Source organism: Myxocyprinus asiaticus, chromosome 43 (assembly GCF_019703515.2).
Source record: "Myxocyprinus asiaticus isolate MX2 ecotype Aquarium Trade chromosome 43, UBuf_Myxa_2, whole genome shotgun sequence".
NCBI classification, from domain to species: Eukaryota; Metazoa; Chordata; class Actinopteri; order Cypriniformes; family Catostomidae; genus Myxocyprinus; species Myxocyprinus asiaticus.
In genome coordinates, this window is record NC_059386.1 from 7,843,277 (window position 1) to 7,861,013 (window position 17,737).

The 17,737-nt window shown below is 35.3% G+C and overlaps 2 protein-coding genes across 3 annotated transcripts; both read right to left on the reverse strand.

Moving 5' to 3' along the window:
• Positions 1-1,236: 1,236 nt before the first annotated feature.
• On the reverse strand, positions 1,237-7,971 carry LOC127433152 (haloacid dehalogenase-like hydrolase domain-containing protein 2). Of its 2 annotated transcripts, none has more exons than XM_051684829.1 (7): positions 7,840-7,971; positions 6,502-6,610; positions 5,133-5,341; positions 4,966-5,050; positions 4,428-4,644; positions 4,222-4,285; positions 1,237-1,720 (listed from the first exon to the last, which is right to left on the reverse strand). In XM_051684829.1, exons 2-7 carry the CDS (start codon positions 6,600-6,602, stop codon positions 1,608-1,610), a joined length of 789 nt encoding a protein of 262 aa, XP_051540789.1. In that variant the 5' UTR covers positions 6,603-6,610; positions 7,840-7,971; the 3' UTR covers positions 1,237-1,607. The 2 variants fall into 2 exon arrangements, with proteins under 2 accessions (XP_051540789.1, XP_051540790.1); XM_051684830.1 differs by having other exon boundaries at positions 7,855-7,891.
• An 890-nt stretch (positions 7,972-8,861) lies between these two features.
• On the reverse strand, positions 8,862-11,944 carry LOC127433155 (immediate early response 3-interacting protein 1). Its single transcript, XM_051684833.1, has 3 exons — positions 11,825-11,944; positions 10,064-10,165; positions 8,862-9,870 (listed from the first exon to the last, which is right to left on the reverse strand). The coding sequence occupies exons 1-3, from the start codon at positions 11,913-11,915 to the stop codon at positions 9,815-9,817; spliced, it is 249 nt and encodes an 82-aa protein (XP_051540793.1). The 5' UTR covers positions 11,916-11,944; the 3' UTR covers positions 8,862-9,814.
• Between the last annotated feature and the right edge of the window lie 5,793 nt (positions 11,945-17,737).

The following is a 17,737-nucleotide window of genomic DNA, read 5'->3' on the forward strand; positions in this document are numbered from 1 at the left end:
TGAAGGCTGGAAACAATGCTGGAAATTGCCAAAAAACTAAAGATTTCATACAAAGGTGTACACTACAGTCTTCAAAGACAAAGGACAACTGGCTCTAACAAGAACAGAAAGAGATGTGGAAGGCCAGATGTACAACTAAACAAGAGGATAAGTACATCAGAGTCTCTAGTTTGAGAAACAGACGCCTCACATGTTCTCAGCTGACAGCTTCATTGAATTCTACCCGCTCAACACCAGTTTCATGTACAACAGTAAAGAGAAGACTCAGGGGTGCAGGCCTTATGGAAAGAATTGCAAAGAAGAAGCCACTTTTGAAACAGAAAAACAAAAAGAAAAGGTTAGAGTGGGCAAAGAAACACAGACATTGGACAACAGATAATTGGAAAAGAGTGTTATGGATCTTAACCCCATTGAGCTTTTGTGGGATCAGCTAGACTGTAAGGTGCATGAGAAGTGCCCGACAAGACAGCCACATCTATGGCAAGTGCTACAGGAAGTGTAGGGTAAAATGTCACCTGAGTATCTGGACAAACTGACAGCTAAAATGTCAAGGATCTGCAAAGCTGTCATTGCTGCACGTGGAGGATTTTCTGATGAGAACACTTTGAAGTAGTTCAATTCAAATTGGAATAGTAATTTTTCACGTTATTAATGTCCTGGCTATACATTGTGATCAGTTGAATGCCACTTTGGTGAATAAAAGTACCAATTTCTTTCCATAAGAGCAAAATCTGTACATTATTCCAAACTTTTGGCCACCAGTGTGTATAAATCATATATATATATATGAAGTCATTTTAGGTCGAGCCTGGAGTCGAGTCTGAAGTCTATAAAAATGCAACTCGAGTGTGACTCGAGTCCGAGTCTCTCACTCGAGTCCCCATCTCTGGTCTGACACATTTCAGAACGCAGCAACATGTAAAATGGAGCTTGCGTTGCAAGATGCGTCTGTGTTCAAGTCCTTGCGTAGATTACGTTTTGGCCCTAACTCGTCCGTTTGCGCATGTCTGTGAGTGAGAACACGTGCGGAAAACACATTAGGTAGGCCTGGTTATTTTTTCATTGATTACAAAACCCGACCCGGCCCGAAACACGGCAGTTTCTCAGGTCCCGTCAGGTCCGGGTCTGGTTGCAGACCTTTAAAACAGCTATGGACTTAAAATACCACTTTTTCTCTTCCTTTCCTTAGCAAATGTTTAGAACTATAAGCAGTACTGCAGAATAATTAGAAGTAAACGGAGTGCAAGAACTTTATTATGTAACACAGATAAATCCAATTTCTATAGATATTTTCATATCAACATGATTGTTAATAATGGACAGTCTAACAATGGTCAAACTAAAAGCACATCCACATTAAACCGTTTTCTTGTTTGGAAACACCGTTTTCAGTTTCCTAACATCATCGTTTTCCAAAGTATCAAGTAATGGAGAGCGTTTTTGATTCGCTCCATTTTCGGTTGAGGAAAATGCAATTCCAATGTGGATGAGAGGAGCAAACTTAGCGAAATCAATGTGTTTTTAAACGAAAACGTATTAGTGTGGACGTGGCCTAAATAGTACCATTCAATTTATGTTTTGTGTTGGTCTTAAACTCAGTTTTTAGATTATTTAGAGCCTAAGAGGTGTTCAAGTATATAATTGACAGCATCTGGAAAGCTGTCACAGGTCAACAGAGGTGGAGGGTTAATTTTACTTTCATCACCAGGTCTGTATTTACCTGCAAATTAAAAGAGGATTACTAAATATTAGATTTGATTCAACTTGTCATTGTGCAAATAACAAGTACAAGGCTAATCAAAATACAGTTAGCATCTAACCAGATAATAGTTATTAGGGGTGGGTAAAAATATAGATTTTCGATGTTCAAAAGATTGTGATGCAATCTCGATAACGATTCTCAAATCCCGAGATCGATCTTTTACTCAATGCGCAACCCACTACTACAATGAGAGGAAATTACTCGCATTTGCAACCAAATTGCACTATGCGACTAAAAATTTATATATTTGGTAACTGGCTGGTAAATGTTTAGATTCCACTCAGCAGTAATTGTGTAGTATAGCTAGTGGTGGAGTATTCAGCATAGAGATCCTTTCACTGCATTTTGAGAGTAAAAGTTGTTCCGTGTAATGTGTGTCTAAAGACAAGACACAACTGATTTGTCACTGAATAATGTCTCTTTTAATACCCATTCTGTTCTTTATAGTCAGTTGTAAAGCAAAAACAACAAAAAATAAACATTTAAATCTAATCATGCATAGTACGGATGAGATAAAGCAATTCGAGTCCTTTCTCTTGAACATGCACTCATTTACTGACGCTCTTTACAGAACTGCCGGTTTTCTTAAAGAGACAGTACTGATTTTTAGCACGTGTAGTACAAATTATGCAATTAAACAATAAACGTAACAAAATATAATATATGCAATATGATATCATATTTATTGATTGGACACATGGATTTGTTCATTTTTAAAAAGCTAAAATGTGTACAGAATGTGTATAAAAATATAATTAGTAAAATGTACATTTTCTTCATATACCTAGTTAGGTAGAAAGAATTTCTGTCATATGTAAGCAAAAGGGACATTATAACTGAAACATACCCATATAAATGTATGTCAAATCAAAATTGGAATAGAACTGAATCAAGAGCTTGTGAATCGGAATTGAATCGAATCGGGAAATCTGTATCAATACCCAGCCATAATAGTAATACAGTAAAAAAAAAATATATATATATATATGTTACGGCAAATGGTCAGAATAGTAATGAGCAAAATGTCAATATATATTATATATCCATAAAGTTATACATCTATATCACCAAAATAATGCATAATATGCATTGTATAGATAGGTACAAGTGAATGATATACACAGATGAGCCAAAATATTATGACCACCTGCCTAATATGCAGTTGGTCCGCCACGTGCCGCCAAAACAGCACCGGCCCACCGAGGCATGGACTTTACAAGACCCCTGAAGGTGTCCTGTGGTATCTGGCACCAAGGCATTAGCAGCAGATCCTTCAAGTCCTGTAAGTTGTGAGGTGTAGCCGCCATGGATCGGACTTGTTGGTCCAGCACATTCCACAGATGCTCAATCAGATGGAGATATGGGGAATTTGGAGGCCAGGGCAACACCTTGAACTCTTCATCGTGTTCCTCAAACCATTCCCGAACAATGTGTGCAGTGTGACAGGGCACATTATCCTGCTGAAAGAGGCCACTGCCATCAGGAAATACCATTGCCATGAAGGGGTGTACCTGGTCTGCAACGATGTTTAGGTAGGTGGCACGTGTCAAATTGATTTCCACATGAATGGCTGGACCCAGGGTTTCCCAGCAGAGCACTGCCCAGAGCATCACACTCCTTCCACCACCTTGTTGTCTTCACACAGTGCATCCTGGTGCTATCACTTATCATCCACATGATGTAACATAAAACAGGACTCATCGGACCAGGTGACCTTCTTCCATTGCTCTAAGGACCATGTTCCAACGCTCACGTGCCCATTGTAGGCACCTTCGGCGGTGGACAGGGGTCATCATGGGCACTCTGACCGGTCTGCGGCGCTTTTTTTTGGACAGGGGTCATCATGGGCACTCTGACCGGTCTGCGGCTACGCAGCCCCATATGCAGAAGGGTGCAATGCACTGTGTGTTGTGACATATTCCTCCCGTAACCATCATTAACATTTTCTGTGACTTGTGCCACAGTAGACCTTCTGTCGGTTCGGACCAGACAGGATAGCTTCCGTTGCCCTAGCGCATCGATGTGTATTGGGCACCCAACACCTTGTAGCTGGTTTGTGGTTTGTCCCTCCTCTGACCACTGTCGGTAGGTACTCACCACTGCTGACCGGGAGCTCCCCACAAGCCTTGCCATTTCAGAGATACTCTGAACCAGTCATCTGGCCATAACAGTTTGTCCCTTGTCAAAGACGCTCAGGTCTTTACTCCTGCCCATTTCTCCTGCATTCAACATGTTGACTACGAGAACTGATTGTTTGCTTACCATCTAATCTACCCAGACCTTGACATGTGACCTTGTTAGAAGATGATCAACGTTATTCGCTTCACCTGTGAGTCGTCATAGCGTTTTGGCTTATCGGTGTATAGTATAGATAAGGCACAAATAATATGGAAGTGTAGCATGATAATAATAATATAACTGTTTATGAAAATTGAAGCAAACAATTATCTAATCCTTACCAGTTTTTACTAATATTCCCAGCATTCCTGTAATCTGTGCACCACCAACATCATCTCTGGCATCCTGTGCAAAGACAGTTTGATTTGTGTTTGTTAGCCAAAAAAATATAGAGATAAACAAATCCACTTATGTTTTCCTTATTGAATGTGTAAAAGGGTGAATCTCACAAAGAACATGTTCAGGTCATATTTTGAATTATACTCACGTCTCCGATCATCACCGCCTCCTCTGGTGAGCAGTTCAGATCACGTAAAGCCTCCAGGAAGAAGGCTTTCTCTGGTTTACCCACCACTGTAGCCTGTGTATCAGTTGCATACTCAAGACCCATCACAAACGGACCCGGACCCAAAGCCAACCCATCCTTTCTTTTGTAGTATCGGGCTTTATGGATCGCAATAAGAGGAGCACCATCTAAAATTAACCTGATGAAAAGAAGTGATGATATATCAGCCACTTCATTGGAGAATTCAAATTTTGAAATAAATAATCTAAAATATAAAACAGTTTTGATTTTATGGGAGGGGGTGGGGTTGAATTGTATTTGATTTGATTTAATTGAATCGTGTGTTCAAGCTTCATGTTTCTTTTGGGCTGTTAAAAAAATAATAATTTATGAAATAATTGTTAGGGTTAGGTTATAATATGAATAATAATAAAGAACGAGTAGGTGCGACCAAACTTTTGACAGCTAGTGTCTATTAAAATAAAGTATGTGCTATCTGCTATTTTTGTCCAAAGGTTACCGGAAAGCTTTGTTGAGCATCTGGTAGTTGAAGTGGTCTGGTGCTAACCCTATCACAACTGCATTAGGATCAGATGTCTCCAAACCTGTATGACCACAGACAATAATGAGATCTACAGCGATCTTAATATGACAAATAGAGAAGTTGCATTTTTAAATAAAACAAGCCTGTGAAATCCTCCAGAGCACTATCTTCCACCAGCAGTAAGGGGCGCACTGCTCTCTGCTCCAGTAGATTACGAGCTGCAGTGAGTGATGTGAAGATCTCCTGCTCTTGGAGGTCAAAGTTCAGCCAGCGCAGACGCTCAAACAGGGTCCTCTTACACTCCTTTGTGGTGTTGGTCACAAATTTCACAGCGATCGGAGCCCGTCTTAATCTGAACTAATGAAATTGTAGAATTAGAACAAAAAAGACTGTTTGAAATAACAATATACAACATAAATATAGCCTCAAACAACCCTTTTTAAATGTCTTAAATGTAGTATCCTAAAATTTTTACATTCTAGAAGTCATTCATTTTGTAAATGATGAAAGTTCAGAGATAAATGCAATGCATGAGGGTATTGGTGCATTCAAGTCATATCGGAATAATCGTAGTTACGAGTTAAGGGCACACAAATGCCACCACAAAGTTGTAATTACGAGTGGGAAACTCAGGATTTTTTTCAAGACCCGACTTTCCTAAATGGGGGCGTGTTGATTTAAGAATCAAGGAGGAAGCAAATTGTTATTGGTAATAATTAAGTTGTACTTGAGGATTTTGACTGTGAAGTTTAGTTTGTATGCATTTTTTGTACTGTTAATGAATAACAATAAAAATTGCCAGAAAATAAGACTCATTTAGCTGGTTTATGCAGCGACAAGCGTATGTAACAAAACTACATTTCCCATCATTACTTGTGTATGACAAGTATGATAAAACAAATAGATTAAGCATTAATTACACACCTAATGCATGGCTTTGCACTTCATTTTGTTGCATTTGTGCTAAAAAAGCCATTCGAAGAGGGATCAATAAATTACGTACAATGTATTGCCTTTGCCTGATTAATATGTAACCATGTAATCCATAAAAAATAACTAATCTGATTAGGAGTATTTTAAAATGTAATTTAATCTAATTGCAAATACTCTATTTTTGTAATCTGATTACATAATCCAGATTACATGTAATTGTTACTACACAGCACTGTGTATACTACATGCTATATTATAACATCATATTTTTAATCTAAAAGAAGTTTTGTATTAAAACTGCATTAAAATGACACTAGCCTAGCTAGTATGTAATCTTATTCTGCGTACTGTACAATAAGTAGCCACTGTCTCCTGTGTACTGAAAACACACATATTCCTCTCAGTATACTGCATAATGATGGACAGGAATAGAATGTGATACAATGTGATTCTCCTGTGATAGAATGATAGTTTGCTATTTTGAATACAGCAATATACATTCAGTTAGTAACTGTTTCCATATTGAGGGCAACCACTAATTTATACCCAACTTTTTGACAAACAGCAAACAAAACTGACCTGGTCAGAGCCTCTTGTGCTCCCGGAACTGCAGCATCTTCAATATGAAGAGTTCCACTCAGGTCAATGAGCACTGCTTTCAGTGTGCGGCGAGACGCCATCACTTACACTTAATGACCAGAAAAAAAAGTTTTAAATTTAGCATGTTCAAGCTTTCTAATAGGGCACAACATTACAGATTGGGAAGGATGTAGTCTTTATTCAGGTAATGCAGAATGCATGAGGGAACTTTATCGATTGGGACATAATATTGATTACCCAAAAAAAACTAATTTTGATTTGCCCCTGGTTTTCTTTAAAAAAACAAAAAACAAATCTGGGTTCCAGTGAGACACTACAGTGGAATTGAATGGGGCCAATCCGTAAACGTTAAAATACTCAGTTTCAAAAGTACAGCCACAAGACGTAAACAATATGCATGTTATCATATATGCGTGTTAACATAAAATCGCTTACTAACCGGTTCTGTGTAAAGTTATAGCCAATTTTACAACTTTTTTCCATTATGATGTAATATCAATAAACCCAAAAATGACTGTAAAAATGGCAATTTAAACAACTTTACAGATCAAATAATACATGAATTTTAACAGAATAATTAATACAAGTGCTTTTATAAAATTATAAACTAAACATTTCTGCTTTAAAACCCTCCAAAACACTGGCCCCATTCACTTCCATTGTAAGTGTCTCACTGTAACCTCGATTTATATATATATATATATATATATATATTCAGAAATGGAGGGGCGAGTCGAAATTATTTTGTGTGGTAATTAACATTATGTCACAAATGCTGTCGATTGAACCCAGAATATTCATTTAAAAAAAAAAAAAAAAAAAAAAACACAGCTAATACAAACAGATAAACATTATTGCCTTTTAGATATTTTTGATTTTGATGGATCATATCTCAGCATTTGGATGTTCAATTAATGCTCTTATTCACCACGAACTCTGGATTATCTATATAACACTTTCATCTGTACTTGACATCATTTAAGGATTTGGAAACCCCAAATTTATTTACACAAGCTGCCAAATAACAAGCATTTTGGATAAGGTAAATCAGATCGGCTAAATCACTCAATAATACAGCGATCAGCTAAAACGTGTAAATAAATGGAGGGGTTTTGTGGTCAGTTACACAGCGAGATCTGTTTTTGTTTTAAACGCAATGATTATGACATGACAGCCTGCTATAAACACAGAGCATGCTTTTAAGATTCGTTTTCAAACGATAAAGACATTTTATTTGCATCTTAATACCACTAAAAGGAATTAAACGATGCCTATGAAAGTATTAAACACCAAAATAATGTTATTGTAAACATTTACCTGAACAACACTTACTTCCTGCTGGGGTCCTTCGCTGGCTCTTACATTTTTATGTCCGAAGACATGCCTGACGATAAAACACTTATTTTCCACAGACTTTTCTTGTAACATTAGCTCAAATGTAAAACGTATTTATTAAGTTACTTAGTTAGTTAGGTTTTTTTTTTTGGTTATTTAGTCCTTTTTTATTTTTCAGTACTATATTATTTATTTCTTCTAAAGAGGATACTGACTTTCCCAAACTCTGACAGTTTATAATCATTTAAGAGGGTTGTCTATTGGACAGATTATTCACTCAACTGATAAGAACATATGCTGGATATTTTACTAGCAGATTAAATAGTATTTAACATTGAACATTAATTCATATAACAGTTTTAACAAAGTCAGAAATACTTCTATTTCCTGCCTCACTATTAACATGTGTGCAATTAAGCACTAGGTATAGTACTAGTGTTTCAATAAAAATAATAGATATATAATTAAATACCATATGAATTCATGCCTTCAGTCTGACCTGTACTGTTTCCCCTGTCAGATCCCATTTATTTTGGGTAATGATGAACATAGCTTTGCTGAAAAAAAAATTCCAAACTCATAAATAATTCTTGTCTTCCAGGGGATAAATCCATGGGATTAGGGAAATATAAAGTCACATCATCTATGGTAATAACCATTAAGCATAGATTATAAAAATGTTAGGCTTTGAACATATGGTGGTAATTCAACATATTAACTGTGGTCTGCGCTACTGTTAATAAAAAGGTACTTTAATCCTGATGGAGTAATCTAGTGTTACTAATGGACTCCATATGTCAAACAGCAAACTGACCTCATTTTGATTGAACATTTTATTCAATCAAACATTTAATTAAATAAATGTTGACTGACCTCAGATGGCAAAATAATTCAAAGGTGTAGTGTACCTAGCACGTTTAATGAACACTTGTGTCCCATAACTTTATTATTATTTTAAGTATTAAGAGGGATTACATAACCAATAAAATTTAGGCAAGGCAAAATACATGGAAAGACAAACTGAATTTATTAAAATGTGAAAAATGAACAATTCTTTTTTTTCTTTTTTACATTGACTGGCTCACAAGGGCAGAGGCTTCTTTGTTCAAAATTCAAACCTCATTTCTTCAGACAGAACAGGTTGCATTTCTTAATGAAAATTCTGTCATCATTTACTCCCCTTCATGTCATCCCAGATATGTATGACTTTCTGTCTTCTGCTGATCACAAACGAAGATTTTTAGAAGAATATTTCAGCTCTGTAGGTCCATACAATGCAAGTGAATGGTGACCAGAACACAGAAGGTCCAAAAAGCACAAAAAGTCAGCATAAAAGTAATCCAAAAAGTAATTTAGTCTTCTAAAGCATGAACACAGGTGTGGGTGAGAAACAGATCAATATTTAAGCAAATAAATTCTCCCTGCCCAGGTGATGGAGATATACACGTAGAATGCAAATGGCCAAAAACAAAATAAGAATGTCAAAATGAAAGTGGAGATTCATAGTAAAAAAAAGGACTTAAATATTGATCTGTTTCTCACCCACACCTATCATATCACTTCAGAAGATATGGATTTCTTTTATGCTGCCTTTATGGGCTTTTTGGACCATCAAAGTCAAACATCTGGGATGGCGTGAGGGGTAAATGATGAGAGAACCTGTCTGACTTGTTCTCATTGAATCTTGATAATAGGACACCATACTAGAAAATAGCACAAACACAGGTGCTTTTGTAATATCAGTAATTAAAGTTACAAAACATACAAAAGGAAAAAATGCTTACTGATATTTTAATATAAAACTCCCAGAAGATTTACAGTAATTCAGAATACAATTTTGAGAGCAACATATATATAGCCACAGGTAAAAAAAAAAAATAAAAAAAAACATTAACCAAAAAAACAGTCCATTTTCCTTTGCCACATTCACTTCGTTCCACTGAGGTCCATTCATTCTTCATCCAAACAATAATAGTAAGACGATACATACTGAATTGACTGCTATTAGAGGCACTGTGGAAAGAGAAAACATGTTACCGTTTCATGTTTGAAATACATGATATTTCCAGACCCTGATTCAGATTATTGCACGGCTGAACATAATTAGTGTATCTCTAATCATGATTCTTGCTAGTAATAGAATAACCATGAGAATTTAGTCTTAGCCATGGAACCTTGGTCAAAGAAACTCTACAAATAAGCGTACCTCTCATGACAGTCCTGACAGATCGAATCAGATTGAGAAGTTGTGCTTTAATCCCTGGTTCATCTCCAAATCCTCCGATACTTTGTTCTGCTCCCCAGCCAACTGGAAAATTGAGATTTACCATTTAGTATGTGGGAGCTTTTTGATTAGTGTCCTAGAAATAGTCACTAACAGATAATAAAATCTTAATACTTCATTCTATGGCCTTTATATATATATATATATATACACACACACACACAGTGCCTTTAAAAAGTATTCAGACCCCTGACCAATTCTCTCATATTACCGAATTACAAATGGTACACTGAAATTTCATTCTGATTGATATTTTATTTTAAAACACTGAAACTCAATCAATTATTGTAAGGTGACATTGTTTTTTGTTGGGAAATATTTTTATGAAAATGTGCCATTATGAAATTCCCAGTCCTTGCTGATGAGAAGCATCATCACAGCATGATGCTGCCACCACCATACTTCACTGTAGGGATGGTGTGTCTTGAGGCATAGGAAGTGTTAGGTTTGCGCTACACATAGCGCTTTGAGTTTTTGTCAAAAATCTTGGTCTCATCTGACCACAAAACCTTCTCCCACATCGCAGCTGGGTCACTCACATGCTTTCTGGCAAACTCCAGACGTGCTTTCAGATGGTACTTTTTGAGTAACGGCTTCTTTCTTGCCACCCTCCCATACAGGCCAGTGTTATGCAGTGCTCTTGATATGGTCGACTGGTGCACCATTACTCCACTCCCAGCCACTGAACTCTGTAGCTCCTGCAAAGTGATTGTAGGCCTCTCTGTGGCTTCTCTCACAAGTCTCCCTTTGTTAGAGCGCTGAGTTTTGAGAGACAGCCTTTTCTTGGCAGTGCCTGGGTGGTGTGGTGCAGCTTCCACTTCCTGATTATTGATCCAACTGTGCTCACTGGGATATCCAAACATTTGGATATTATTTTGTACCCTTTCCCTAATCTATGCATTTTTATTACTTTATCTCTAACTTCTGTGGAATGCTCTTTGGTCTTCATTTTCCTTCAGATTCACAGCCTGACCAATGATCCTTCAACAATGGATTTTTTATCAAGAAAATGTGATTGCAACTTTAATGATTCACTGGTGGATTCCAATAGTAAAGTAACTGTGTCCTCATTAGGGCAATTTCTTTCATCAGTGTAACCTGGCAGCTTCCACATCACAGGGGTTGAATACTTATGCAAGCAAGATATTTCAGCTTTTTTATTTTGTATTATTATTATTGTTGTTGTTATTTCCCAACATAAAACCAATGTCACCTAACAATAATTGATTTTGAGTTACAGTGCTTTAAAATAAAATATCAAACAGAATGAAATTTCATTGCACCATTTGTAATTCAACAATGAGATAATTGGTCAGGGGGTCTGAATACTTTTGCAAGGCACTGTGTGTGTGTGTGTGTGTGTGTGTGTGTGTGTGTATATATATATATTCTAAAACGTGGAACAATAAATACAATTGCTGAATATCAATCAATATCAAAATACAATTGTTTAGAAATCTAAACTTTTTATATGGATTTTATTGTATATTTATGACATAATACAGCATTTTATGACAATTATATTTCAATTTAAACGCATTTTTATTTATTTTTACTGTAATTTACTGGACATATGTAAAAGTAAACAATACTAGCAACCCATCTGGTAATACACTCAAATAATTATACGACGAAACAAAACTGTCATTAAATTTCCAAGAAAATAAACTCGTAGAAACTTACTTTTACTAAGAAATCTCTCTTCGTGGAGAACTGCGATGGCATTAGTGAATAAAATCGCTGTTTGAATTAGTGCGTACAGAGTGAACGCCATGTTGGCACTAGTGTGCTGACGTAACGGCGCTAGCGTCACGCAGTAGTGACGTCACAAACACGGCAAAGAACGAACGACTCAGACCAAAAGAGTTGGAAGACAGATTGGTATTAGCCAATTAGCTGATGATACGGTGATTTTTTTAAGGGACCAACATCAAATTGTAAAAGTTATCCAGTTAATTAATCTGTTCTCCAAGGCATCAGGTCTATACTTAAATATAAATAAATGTGAGTTAATTGCAATTCATGATAGTGAATTAGACTTTTTATGTAATATACCAATAAAGAAATCTGTAAAATATTTGGGGATAACTATTACTAGAGATAGCAATCAAAACATCCAAGAAAATTTTGCAAACAATCTTTTAAAAGCAAAAAATATTCTTAATCTTTGGATACAAAGAGATATCTCAATTTATGGAAGAATCTTGTTAACTAAAATGGAATTACTTTCTAGGTTTGTTTATCCAGCCTCCTCCTTAGCTATTCCACCTCACTTAGTAAAAGAATGTAACACTGCAATATTTAACTTTATTTGGAAAAATAAGCATCACTATATCAACAAAAATGATTTAGTTCATAGTTACGAAGAAGGGGGATTAAATGTTATTGACTTAGAGATAATGAATAGTGTTTTAAAAACTCAATGGTTAAGATCATTTCTTTGTAATACAAACAGCCTATGGTTTACGGTCTCCTCTTCAATATTTGGGAAAGTAGGTGGCTTGGAATTTTTGATAAAATGTGACTGAGTTGTCCAAATTGCCTCTTAAATTATCTGCATTCCATCAGCAGGTTCTCCTTTATTGGAAATTAGCATTTTCTCACAATTTCAGTCCACATAAAACTTGTATTTGGAACAATCGTTTTATTGTACACCATAACAAGTCTTTATTTTATGAAAACTGGGTTCAATATAATATTTATTCCCTATTGGATATGATGGACAGTTCTGGTAATGTGTTCAATTACAATGATTTTTGTTCAAAACATGGATTTGTATGTCACCCTAAAGAATTTTATACAGTTATATATGCCATACCAAAAAACATGATACTACTGATAAAAGGGATTCTTTCACACTATTCTGTGACATTCGCTCTCCCATCTCTTTGTCTGGGTAATTTGTCTATTAGAGATCATAAGTGTAACAACAAATATATTAGAAGTATTTTCATTGGTAGATTTAATCCAAATCGAATTAAACGTCACTATATTTCCAAAGATATTAACCCGAAAGAGATGAAGGAAATGAGACTGAATTATCTTACTTTTCCAAGTCTCCCTAAAGTGAAAGAACTTAATTTCAAAATAATGAATGACATATACCCATCTAAAGAATTCCTTAAATCAAAGTTTGATATTGGAGAAAACACTTGTCAGTTTTGTGAAACTGATATTGAAACCACTAAGCATGTCTTTTTTGATTGTAATTACTCCAAGCGATTTTGGTCCCAATTATATAGTAAAATGCCATGTATTATTACATGTGTAAATCCTCTTGAATACAAACAAATTAAGTTTGGTGTACTTAAGAAAGATTGTTCACAACACTATTTGATGAATAACCTTTTTGAACTTGCTAAATACTTTATTCACAGATGCAGATTTTAAAAACCCCTCCTTCCATTCCTTACTTTGTTAATGAACTTAAAGCAGTTGCCACATATCTTGGTACCCTTTCAAATGAAAAAGCTATTACAGTAGCCAACTTTTTCAATGAGTTAAGTACCCCATAGCTTTTTGATACCCCTTTGCAAAAATTTATCTCTCAATATGTTTTTTTTTTAAATTATTATTATTATTTATTTATTTATTTGTTTTTTTAAATATATATATATATATATATATATATATATATATATATATATATATATATATATATATATATATATATTTCTATTACTTTATATTTAATTTAAACTTATTGCTGTCACGTATTATAATTGTTAACTATGTCTGCCTTTTGAGAACTGTAAATGGTTAACATTGTTTGTTAATGCCTATTTTGTTTGTAAATTTATTATTCTTTTCAATAAAAAGAAAAATTAAAAAAAAGACTCAGACCAAAAGAGATACTAGCGGATGACGCAACCTTGTTTTAAAAAAATTCTAGTCAGATTCATCAGGCAAAAAAAACTTGTCTGTACCTTAATATTAAAAAATTTGAAATATTAGCCTTGAAAAGCTCCTCTCTTTTATCTGTGGATGGTATTCCTGTTAAAGAAGCTGTTAATTATTTAGGCGTTGTTGCGAACAAGATAGAGTTTCTTTGCAATTTAATCCTGCCATTGAAAAGATAAAAAAAAACAAATGTAATCTTTGGTTATTAAGAGACCTGTCCGTTAGAGGTAGAGTTGTTCTGTCAAAAGCAGAAGGAGTTTCTAGACTCACCTATGTTGCTTCATCTGTGCACTTAGACACTAAAACTGTTAAAGTTATTGATCAGATTTTACTTAATTTTTTTATGGAAAAACCGTGTGCACAATATTCGTAAATCTGTTGTTATAATAATTAAAAATGGTGGCCTTGATTTTCTAGATTTTTCTACTTGAAATAAAACCTTCAAAATGAATTGGCAAAAATTCTGTTTGAATAAACCTCCTTTGTGGAATTTTATTCCAAATTTTATTTTTGACCATCTTGGGGGCCTTTCTTTTTTTATTAATGTGTGATTATAAGATGCCAGTGAAATTATCTGCCTTTCATGCACAAGCTTTATTGGTTTGGAAGCCGCAAGCACAATTTTTCTCAGCAATGTTATTTTTTTTGGAATAACCGTTGTATATTGTACAAGCACAACAGTATTTTTTTTAAAGCTGGTTTGATAGAGGTATAGTTTTAGTCCGTCAGTTGTTTAACTTATGCCCTTATGACGAATTTCTTTTGCACTTTAATCTTCCTGTGACTCCCAAGGAATTCTCTCTTGTATTTTCTGCCATTAATTCTGGGGTCATTTCTTTATGTAGAGAAGTTATGAAGCCAGCTGATATGCCCATAATTAACCCAAAATTTGCTTTTTTCCAATCCAGAAACAACAACAAACCTATTCGTTCTTTGTTTTTAAAGGAGGTTGCCACCAAGTCTTACACTACTGCTTTTTGGGTTTGTTAATGTTTTAACAAAACATTTGTTAATGACCTTCATTGGGAAAGTGTTATTGCCTCATAAGTGTTTTGTTACAAATAAGGTCAAATAAATTTATTTTAGGATAATACACAAATTCTACCCTGTTCAGCATTTTCTTTGTAAGTTTAAGAAAGACATTGATGTTAACTGCTCTTTTTGCTCTTTGCACTTGGAAACAGTGCCCCACATTTTCTGGCATTGTAGTTATGTGAAAAAGTTATGGAAAGATGTGTCTACGTTTATTAATGAAAAGATACTCTTTAATTTTGATTTGCATTTTGAAAATGTAATTTTTGGTTATTTAAAGTATGTCAACAGTGTTAATAGTGAAGCTTATTTAATGAATCTGTTTATTTTATTAGTCAAATTTCACATTCATAAATGTAAGTTTTCTAACAAAAAGCCTCCTTTTTCAGCAGTTTTTAAAGAAATTGAGAATTATATTTCTACTATTCAAAATAGTACTAATAGAAAAACTGTTCACCTGTGCTCTGTCTTCAAAATCAAGGTCAAGTGTCTTTGTGAATGTATGTACTTTTTTTTCTTTTCTTTTTTCTTGCTCCCCTGGCACAAAAAGGTATGTTGTATCGTAGTAGTGTTTTGTTGTTCAAAGCATAAAAAAATAATAATAAAAAACTCAGACCAAAAGAGTTGAAAGGTGAACTAATAATTTCTGTTTCCTGTACAGCGCCTATGCAGTTTTCACTTAACAAACAAACGGAGGTTGCGCAATGCGCATGCGCGGCCAACACGAAATGAACGAATCACTCTCTGAGACTACTCGTTCTTCTGAGTCACATAAAAGATTCAAATCGTTCATGAACAACCCATCACTAAAACACACCACCAAGCCCCTTTTATCAAGAAAAACGTACAACAGATGTTCTATTAGCCCTTGTGTGTCCTTCGGGACATTTTTGTCTTTTTCATGTTTGTTTTTTCGATCATTTTGGCTGTGTTAATGCCAATGGCTTAAATTTTGTCAAAAGTGTGTATTTTGGGGGGAATTTTGATATTTCAATCTCAGTTCCTAAAATACATCTAGAATACACTGTGTACACAAAATAGTTACACTCAGCACCTTTGGGACAAAAACGTCCCCATTGAAACCCATTAAAACTGCAATATTTGATCAGGGGCGCCTGCGGGATTTAATCTGAGGGTATGCACAGAAATCTGCCTAATAAACCTTATATCTGGGGGGTCCGGGGGCATGCTCCCCCATGAGATTTTTTGTTGTTGCAAAAAAACAACACCAAAGCGTTCAATTCTGGTGACTTTGAAATACGCATTTGTTTTATTTTCTTGAGGATGAGTAGCATTCGTGTAACTATTGGCTAAAGCATTTCTTCCAGTAACCATTCAGACAGATGCGTTTTCGCTCTTAGCACCACAAAGAATAGAGCAGAACGCAGGTGTCTCGAGACGCGTTTTATCAGTTGAAGAAGTTCTTTTTAACTTGACACAGCATCTAAAAATGCAGCACTCCCTTTGAGAGATGCTAAAAACACAGTGAAACATGACGCAGTTGTCAAAAGACATCTATCTAGCGAATGTTTATATGGAAAATGACTGAAAAACAGCGCGAGCGGACTAAAAGCACGTTCAGTTTGAACAGCCCCTTGTTCACATGACACAGCACTAGCTGAAATTTCTCAAATTTACCTCTCAAAAAGACAAACTTTTGTTTCATTTGACTGTTTATAAATTCAGCACTGTTTGTTCTGTGTTCGTAAATATCCCGATACTGTTTTACTGTGTGAGAAACCACTCCAAATTATTCAGTAAGAGAGTGGTCCGAACGAATTGTACTGAATCACGAATCAATTCAGACCTTTTGCAAGCCTGTTTGGCCAATTCACTGAAAAGAACCGACTCAAAATAATTCTTTATTCGCAAATTGGGCATTGCTAGTTCTTTAAAACAGCCAACAGAAATACAGGACACATTTCATAATTGGTGAAATATTCTGAGAGTAAATGCGTAGTAAATGTTCTCAGGACAGTGCGTACGGCCATACAGCTGCAGGCGCCACTGATTTGATTCTAGTGCCATTAAAGCATAAAATCAGGAATTCTATTATATTATGCTTTCATTCCGGAGCCCTGGCTTCCAAATTTAAATTTTGAATATTTTCCATTAGATGGTGCCATTTTTCTCATGTTTAGCCTATGGAGCAAATACATACTTTTTTTCCTATTTTCTGTTTGCTGTATTATAGAGCACTGCAGGCCAATTGAATAAATTATGCAGCTAAAATTGTGTGGGTGTGTTGGTATGGATGTCAGAGTGTGTTTTGTATGTGTGTATTGAGAAATGTTTGTGTGTGTGAAACAACAGTGGCATTATGTAAACAAACTGGCATTTAAAGGGTTAAAATCCTGAAAATGAATGAATATTTGGTAGTTATGACCAGGACTGATGGTTGGTTGAAAAATTTTAGTGAGTGAAAGTGGAAAAAAATATTAATATATAATATTTTTATGGCAGTTTTTTGACGCGGACACTTTTGTCCTTGAATGACCTCTGAGCAACTTCTTTTTTTTATTGACGCACAAGGGTTATTTACTGAGATAAAAAACCTCCGCGTGTTTACCATTGTAGAGAGCGTAGCGGCAGAGCCCTTCTACATAGTTGAACCTACAAGCTTAGCCTAAAATAGCATAACACAGCAGTCCCATATACATTCTA

Coding starts and splice junctions, on each gene's coding strand:
- LOC127433152 (XM_051684829.1), bottom strand. CDS start 6,602: ATGGCGTCTCGCCGCACACTGAAAGCAGTGCTCATTGACCTGAGTGGA. Junction 4,645..4,965: donor ATGCTCAACAAAGCTTTCCG/GTAACCTTTGGA, acceptor TCTTTTCATCAG/GTTAATTTTAGATGGTGCTC. Junction 1,721..4,221: donor GGGAATATTAGTAAAAACTG/GTAAGGATTAGA, acceptor TTTAATTTGCAG/GTAAATACAGACCTGGTGAT.
- LOC127433155 (XM_051684833.1), bottom strand. CDS start 11,915: ATGGCGTTCACTCTGTACGCACTAATTCAAACAGCGATTTTATTCACT. Junction 10,166..11,824: donor AGAGAGATTTCTTAGTAAAA/GTAAGTTTCTAC, acceptor TCAATTTTCCAG/TTGGCTGGGGAGCAGAACAA. Junction 9,871..10,063: donor TGTCAGGACTGTCATGAGAG/GTACGCTTATTT, acceptor CTCTTTCCACAG/TGCCTCTAATAGCAGTCAAT.